At 37.8% G+C, this 8,654-nt stretch overlaps 1 protein-coding gene across 1 annotated transcript; it reads right to left on the minus strand.

Annotated features, from left to right (window-relative positions):
• Nucleotides 1-1,240: 1,240 nt before the first annotated feature.
• LOC149217964 (uncharacterized) lies at nucleotides 1,241-2,162 on the minus strand. Its single transcript, XM_089382321.1, has 3 exons — nucleotides 2,009-2,162; nucleotides 1,780-1,885; nucleotides 1,241-1,698 (listed from the first exon to the last, which is right to left on the minus strand). Exons 1-3 carry the CDS (start codon nucleotides 2,066-2,068, stop codon nucleotides 1,538-1,540), a joined length of 327 nt encoding a protein of 108 aa, XP_089238447.1. The 5' UTR covers nucleotides 2,069-2,162; the 3' UTR covers nucleotides 1,241-1,537.
• Nucleotides 2,163-8,654: the final 6,492 nt, after the last annotated feature.

Consider the following 8,654-nt stretch of genomic DNA (forward strand, 5'->3'; position numbering starts at 1 on the left):
TGATGACTTGGTTAATTCCAAATAAGCTGTCTGATTCTTGCAGTAGCCTTCAAAGATATAGTTCTAAATCTTGGCATATATCAAATTCTCCACAAACATGTCCTAAAACTTGGGTTCTGTCCATCAACAACCCTCACAACCGATCCATATAATATTTCTATTAAATTGTTAATGACGTCGTTAATTTCAAACCAGTCAGATTTATTTTATCTATTTGAAAAATAGTTCAAATAATAGCATATCCCTTTGTTCATCCGCATTAACTTCAAGCACTGAGATCAACTCTCAACAAACATTGGATAATTGGCATCTGTGGTGATTCTGGTCTAGGGTTTAGAAAGAATTCACGACCACCGTAGTCAGTTTTATAGTGGGAAATGCCGCTTTCAGCCATTAAATTGTAATTAGCCATAATTTCTCGTAATTTATTATTAATGGTTAATATTAATAATAATTGATTAACATTAATATTAAATATTAAATATTAATATGGTTTATTTGTTACTCCTCTTATTAATTAATTAATTAATTAATATTTAATATTAATGTTAATATTAATATTAAATATTAATATTGTTTATTTGGATAGATAAACAAAGAAGAAGGATGCTGAAGGGGAGGAATCAGTGAAAAGTGGTGGGGTGTTTGAATCATGTTTTCTATGGTGGAAACAGATTCATGTTTTTTAAGGCGGATTCAGCTCCATCAAAAATCTTTGGGCACCCAAATCTTGAAGTTTGACAGCTATAACCCTGATTTACAAAACTCCCTGCCAGATTTTATCAAAATCTTGCAAGAATTTCTATGATTTTCAAGGCAAAAAAATAATCTGTTTAAAAAGAAAAAAAAAACAAATCATTTTAACCTAAATAACTATGACCATAAGAAAATAAAAAAAATCTAAATTAACAATTTTATTTGACTGTAAATTTATTATACATGAAAACTACATCAACAATTTCATTTAACAGTGAATATACTACACATCAGAAAAATCCCTTAAAACACTGAAATAATTTAGAAATACAAATTAATTCCTCATCAAATAAATAATAATAATTTCTTATTGTATTAAAGATTACACATCAAAAAATTTAGTCCACAGGTCTTATGGTCGAATCCAAACAAGACTATAGATCTTCATAAAATAATAATTCAATACATTAATTATTATGAAATAAAAAATATATTAACTTACACATTGATGGACATAAAAAGGTTATTATTAAATAGAAAGAAGGACATAAAAGGGTTATTATTATTAAATAAAAAAATGTTTCTCTTACACATTGATAGACACAAAATGGTTATTCATACAACCATTTTGTCTTCAAGATCCTTGGTTTCATCCAACTAATTTAAAAGAAATTTATAAAAAGAAAAGAAAAAACCAACATTTCTGAATTACCTTGTAAAAACTGATTTCTTCTTAACTAAGAGCCGTGGATCCCTGTTATCTTAACATAATTTATACATCTCTGTTATCTTAGCATCATTTAATTATCTTAAAATCCCGGTCGCATGAATCAGAAGGATTTTAATCTGGATGAAGTCTCTCATGGCGTAATGAAGCTGCTGGGTTTTCTATCTGCTGGGCCGCCATCGCCGGGCTACAATAATTTTCTTCAGTTCTGTTTTTCAGGTTTTTCAGATAGGATGAGAAGAACTCCTCGTTTTCTTTCTTCAATTCATTCCACACTGCTTCACAATTACAATTAATAAGCAACTAACGTAATAACTAGGATTTGAGTTCAATTTCTGTGTGAAGCAGTAACCTACATGTCATGGTTATCATTGGTTGGATATTGGCGTGCTTTGAAAGCGCCTCTACGCATTCTCGTTGATCCATGTTGAATACCATACATTTTTCAATCAAATGTTGCACCTACGTATTGAATACCAAAATTAAATCTACCGGGAGGAAATAATTGATTGGTCCTATACGAGGAGCTTGTGCAGGTGGTACGTATTAAAATGAATATAATTTGCTGCAGATTCACTTACTTACCAGGAAAATATATGACGGTGGTGATGATGCCTCTGGTTTTTGAGGGTGAGCTCCTTGCATTTTAACGACCCCGAAAAACTACTTGATCTTTCTTCTTTCGTGGGCAGTGAAATGTCAATACAGGGGAAAGAAATATGGATGGAAATGAAACCCAATGCCACCGTGAGATGATAATATCTGCCGGGTGGCGGTCTCCAACGAATTGATAGCGAATTTTGCAGACCCACGTGACTGGTGGAAGGCTCTTGGTTCCAGGAAGAAAGGATTGGATAATTATTATTATATTCATATAAATTCTCATTTCTTCTCGCCAAGAAAGAGATTCTATCACGTCGTTCCGAGGATACAGACAGTCATTTGGCATGCAATGCCACGCTCCCGTCGTTGTTCCTAACCCATGGACTACAATTGTCTTCCCATACGAACCTTATCGTTACCCATGGACTCCAGTTATCTTGCAATACACGCCCCTTGCCTATTCTTTATGGATTCCAATCGTACAAACCTTATCTTTACCATTGGATTCCAATTGTATTGCAATACAAACCTTATATTCCAGTGTCTCAAAAGTATTCTCACATATTTTAATATGATCATTTTTATTTTCATACGAGTACCAATCAGTTTTCATGAAAATTTCTATGGAGGATGTATTATCCAGCAAATGAATGTGAAGAAAGGATGTAAAACTACATGGTATAAAGAAAGTTAAACGAGATAACAAAAATGACAAAGCATATGGATTAATTAAAATATCCAAATATCCAGTTTCATTTTTAAGAACTCGATAACTTCAATGAAGGTTGAGATACGTGTAGAAATTTCTTATTTCTCACCTCGCGTTTTCAGTTTCACTTTATTTTTCCAAAATAGTTAAATGCCTTTTCCATATCCATACATCAACAACTGGAAAATAAATTTTACTGAAAACATTGGAAATATTAAAGAAATATCAGCACATACAAACAACCATTTAATACATTTAAACACAGTGATTTTTGGTCAAGGTGACCCTGGAAAAACCCCCTACAACTCTTGGGGAAAACCAATTCGAAAGCTCCTTCTTATTTATGGAAAATGTTTTTTTAGAGAGAAATATTCATCAAAAAATCATCAACCAAACTTTTACAACTTATCTCGTTTTCCGTGCCTCATAGCCAACTGAAAAAAACTTACAAACAGCAAAACAGAACAGCAATAAAATGCTGTACGACCTCTTCGATTTTTGTGCCCAAATTTAAGCCTTAAATGCTGTTATACGGACTACCTAGAAAAGCGTGCACGCTGCCATAAATGCTGCTGTATGGTTTTCTTTGATTTATGTGCAGAAAAACAGCAATACAGCTATACAGATTTCTACCTAGAAAAGCGTGCTAAGGTACAGCCACTTGCTGTATGGCCTCCCTTGAAAAACGTGCCAGCAAACTTCAAATTTTTTGCTCCTCGATTTCTGTGTTAACTTGCTGTACGCCTCCTTGGAATCTGAACCAAAACTGTTCTACGACTTTTTTAGAAAATCGTGCCCAAAATCTGCCTTTCACTGTGTGCTAACTCAGTTGTACGGACTTGCTGAAACACTGCCTTGGAATGTGTACCAAGCTGCTGCCTCCTTCTCACTGTCCAGAAATTTCCCTTGCTTTCTTGCTCTCATTCTCTCAATCTGTTCATGAAAGAATTAATGACCTTTTCCTCATTTCCCTCCTTTAATCTAATCCTAAGTGACTTTTGAGGAATTCCTAAATCCAATGGCTGAAATAGATTGAGATCTAGGGCTGAGATTAAATACTCATTTAAATCTCACTTTCTATTTTTTAATTCACCCCACTTTAATAAAGACCCACTTAGTCATTTATGTCCAAAGTCACTTTTCCTTTCTAATTTTACATTGATTTTATTAAAGTCACTTTAAAATTAGACTTTAGTAACTTTATCACTTAAAGTCACTTTTAAATTAGATTTGACTTTAAAAAATTATAAAGTCACTTTAGGAGAAAAATTAAATTCTTTTGGACACTTTTTCCTAGGCCAAAGATCAAAGCCTTAGGGAACCACCTGTCCTCTGGTACCAAATTTCAACACTCCCTCTTACCGAGGAAGGTGTTCCTCACCACACCCATCTTGTCTCTGAAGTAGACATGCTTGCCCTGTGGTAAGGCTTTGGTAAGAATATCTGCAACCTGCTCATTAGTGGGAATATACTCAAGCTTCACAGCTCCCTTCTGAACATAGTCTCTGATGAAATGATATTTGATCCCGATATGCTTTGACCTGTCATGAAATACTGGATTCTCCGTGAGTTTAATGCAACTCTGATTATCACAGTAAATCGCTGAAGGTTTCAACGGTTGACCAAATAAGCCAAACAACATCTTGCGAAGCCAGATGGTCTCACAACTAGCTAGACTGGCTGCCATATACTTTGCTTCCACTGAATTCAATGCTACTGACTGCTGCTTCCGGCTGAACCATGAAACTACTGCCGAACCCAACCCAAAACAGCACCCTGAAGTGCTCTTCCTATCAGAAGCACAACCTACCCAATCAGAATCAGTATAACCTGCCAATCTCACTCCATCCCCCTGCCTGTAGTCCAGACCATAATCCACTATCCCTTGCAAGTACCACAAAATGTGTTTTGCAGCCACTCAGTGAACCTTCCTAGGCTCACACATAAACTGACTCATCGTGTTGACTGCAAAACAAATATCTGTTCTAATGTTGACCAAATACATCAAGGAACCAATCAGTTGCTTGTACAATGTGGGATCCACCAACTCGGAATTCGAAGCATGAAGCTTCTTCCAGTTGGTGATTATCGGTGCCGACATGGGTTTACTATCCTCCATGTGGAATCTGCCAAGGATGTCCACAATATACTTCCCCTGCCCCAGGAAGAAATGCCTCTCCTCCTGCCACACCTCCAAACCCAAAAAGTAATGCATCAAGCCGATTTCCTTCATCTCAAACTCCGCCGCAAGATCTCTCTTGTAGTGCTCTACGAGTCTCTCTACACCTATAATGACCAAGTCATCCACATACAACACCAGAATGAGAGGCTCCTCACCTATCACCATATAGTAAAGGTTCGGATCTGCCTCACTCTTTGTGAAACCCATCCCCTGCAAGTATGTATCTATCATGGAGTACCAAGCTCTGGGAGCTTGCTTCAAGCCATAAAGGGCCTTCTTCAGTCTGCACACATGGGACTCCTTCCCATGCACCTCAAAGCCCTGTGGCTGCTCAATGTACACCTCCTCTTGTATGAAGCCTTTGAGAAATGAAGTCTTCACATCCATATGGTGATCTTCCAACCCATCTCTGCTGCTATCAATATAATGGAGTAGATCGAAGTATATCGAGCCACGGGAGCAAAGGTCTCCTCATAATCAACTCCCTCTACTTGGGAGAACCCTCTAGCCACAAACCTCACTTTGAATTTCTCAATGCTGCCATCTGCAGCATGCTTTACCTTGTAAAGCCATCTGGAAGTAACCACGGATTTGCCCTCAGGCCTCGGCACCACCTCCCAAACATCATTCTTCACAATAGAAGAATACTCCTCCTGCATGGCCTCTCTCCAGACCTGCTGGCTAGCTGCCTCCTCATAGCTAGAAGGCTCAGAGTTAAGGACGCTGGTAGCTATTGCCATATAGCTACAAAACCTCTCAGGTGGTCTACTCTCTCTGACCGGCCTCTTAGGCTCAGCAACAGATGTGGCATCTCTCAAGGTGTCCTGAAGCCACTTAGGCTTCCTCTTCCCTGAGCATACTTCTCCCATTGGAGAATGAAACTCCTCCTCCTCATCATCATCAGGAGCTTGAACTCCTGACTGTCTGTCTGCTGTCCTTCTGCCTGCACCTGAACCTGTAGAAGCTGAGTTACCGTGTGAACTGTCCATCAGTGGACTCCCTAGTGAACTGCTCTGTGGACTGATTTGCATGCTGCATAGAGCACCACCCCTCTGGCTCGGCGAGCCACTGCTCACTGACGGACCTGACATCGTCATAGATGTACCTCCGGATCCTCCTGATCTCTGCCCACTGGATCCCTGCGACTGACTCAACCGCTGCTGAGAGTCTGGTTGATCCAGATACTCTAACTCCCGTGACCTCCAAAAGGCCCTGTCCTCCTCGAACTTCACATCCCACCTGATAACAACTTTCCTCTGTGCAGGAATGTAAATCCCAAAGGCCTTTGAGGTCTCACTGTAGCCCACAAAGATACCCTTCTCTGCGGTGGGCTCTAGTTTGGTCCTCTTCTCCTTGGGTATGTAGGAGTATGTAATGCACACAAAGATATGAAGATGACCAATATCAGGCTTCTTCCCAGAAAAAGCCTCCTCCGGAGTCATGTGCCACAAGGCACGATGCAGACTTTTGTTCTGCAAATAAACAACTGTGTTGCAGGCCTCTGCCCACAAGAACAATGGCAACCCCTGATCATGTAACATGGCTTTGGCAGCCCCTCCGATGGATTTGTTCTTCCTCTCTGCAACCCCGTTCTGCTAGGGGTTGTAAGGAACAGTGAACTCCCTCCTAATGCCTGCCTCTGCACAATAGTCAACAAACTCTCCAAGGGTGTACTCTCCCTCATTGTCCGACCTCAGAGACTTGATTTTCCAACCTGTCTGTGTCTCCACAAGAGTTCTAAACTCCTGAAACCACTTGAAGACCTTGTTGAGCTAATTTGTTTACCTAAATTAACACAATTATTTCTTATCAATCCGGGTTGTTTATGCTTCGAGGCAAGTTCACTATATGTGAAGATTAGATGTAATCAAACCTTGAAAGATAAGTTATTCAAAAGCTTAAAGTAATACATCCTACAACTCTAATTCAATTAGTTTAAAAAGAGGAAAAATATTGAAATGGTTCTTGACTCAAGAAGTCCACTTTTGCCTCAATTACCACTTAATGAATTAGAGGTTAGAACCAAGAACTTAATATGGATAAATTATTAATGAAAGAAACTCTTAACTTAAGAGACACATAAGGTATTTCATTATAATTCATTCATCTCAATACCAAAATCTCAATAAGAAACTACTTGCATGCAAACAAATGAAACTAGTTTTAATTCATCATTTTAGTAGAAGCGATGCTCAACTTGAACACTTGTTTTTCCAACTTAATAAAGTGATGAATAAGCTAAGAACTAATGAAATCAATCACCATGCATGAACCATAAAACAATCTGAAATAAAGCTTTGAAAAACCAGTTCTACAATAACCAGATTACAAGAAATAAAATTAGTTAACAAGGAAGTGTACTTAGCTTGGAATGGGGGCCCTCCACCCTTGCCTTGTACACTTGAGAAGTGATATCAGAAGCTCAAATTAAGTCACACATCCATAGCATTGAACAGCAAAATAATAATAGCACAAGTCTTCAAATTAACTCTTCAATCCAAAAGTGTCACAGCATAAAAGTATAATAAGTCAATACATAAGCCATCAAAGTTTTGGCTCTTAAATAAGAAGTCTCATGAAACAAACTGTTCTATATTCACTCAAACAAACCCATCTACTCTCATCCACCTATCTAAGTCGAATTCATTACTCCCATCCCAAGAAATATGACCAATCCCGTAGAATCTCAAAACTGCCCTATTTCTATGGGATTTCTGAATGACTAGTCATGATTGATTAGCACCAAATGGGCCTAATAAAGCTTGTTCTGTTCGAATTAAGCATAGCTGGCTTAGTTTTAGTTCCCAAGCTGTCCATCCATGCATTTAATTCGTGCCGAAGTGTCTTGCAACTACATCAACCATAGAGCTATTACGGGAATTTCTGAATCTGCCAATTTTGCACTAAAAACCAAACTTTCATAAAAACTTTAGAAATTGAAAAATTAAAATTAAATACTTGAATGGATATCAATTATACATCAAAATGAGATGAATGAAGGGAAAATGGATGGCAAATAGATGGATTAGTAAGTTTCTTAGAGCAAAAATAAGACCAAAACTAAGGCCCAACATCTCTCCCTCGCTTATCATCAAGCATGTCCCCATGCTTGCTTACTCCTCTTTGATCTTCTTCTCTCTGTAGTAGATGCTGTACCTGTAGATGCTTCCTGTTGTGCTACCATGACCAAACAATCCAAACCTGAGTCATGTCTTTCCCTGAACAAAGCTGCTTTTACCTTCTATTTTTCATACTTTGCCTGCCACATATTCTTTTCCTTTAGCCATTTAGATGCTTGCTTAGAAAGTAGATCATTTTTCCATTTCAGTCTCCCTAACTCTTCATTTAAATTTTCATTTGCCTTGACCAACTTAGCATTATCTTTCTTATTTGCCTTGCTTTCCTCTTTTAATTGTTTTTCCAGGATTTTGCTAATTTCCAATTGGTCAGTTAAGTCCCCGATTCTTCCCAAATTGATTTCTTTTTCAAAATCTTGTGTTGTTTTCATTAATGATGCTACTGCTGCATTATCATATGAAGAATCCCTCTCAAATACTTCTTGTGCAATGTCATTTTCTTCTTGTTTTATTGGAGAATATGTTTCTACTTCCTTGTCTAAATCAATGGGATTTTTACTCCTAAATCTTCTAGGAATAGACATAACAGATGTTTCATTTTCCTGCATGGCCATGTTATTTTGCTGTTTAGCTCTTGTTCTGGGATACAAGGGTGAATTC

The sequence above is a fragment of the Pinus tabuliformis genome, chromosome Q (assembly GCF_031772625.1).
Source record: "Pinus tabuliformis cultivar Carrire ecotype Pingquan chromosome Q, CPIR1, whole genome shotgun sequence".
Lineage (NCBI taxonomy): Eukaryota > Viridiplantae > Streptophyta > Pinopsida > Pinales > Pinaceae > Pinus > Pinus tabuliformis.

Excerpts from the sequence above, each read along its gene's own strand:
- LOC149217964 (XM_089382321.1), bottom strand. The coding sequence starts at position 2,068 with ATGCAAGGAGCTCACCCTCAAAAACCAGAGGCATCATCACCACCGTCA. Across the intron at positions 1,886-2,008 it reads CACCGTCATATATTTTCCTG|GTGCAACATTTGATTGAAAA; the intron begins GTAAGTAAGTGA and ends TTCAATACGTAG. Across the intron at positions 1,699-1,779 it reads ACCAATGATAACCATGACAT|TGTGGAATGAATTGAAGAAA; the intron begins GTAGGTTACTGC and ends ATTGTGAAGCAG.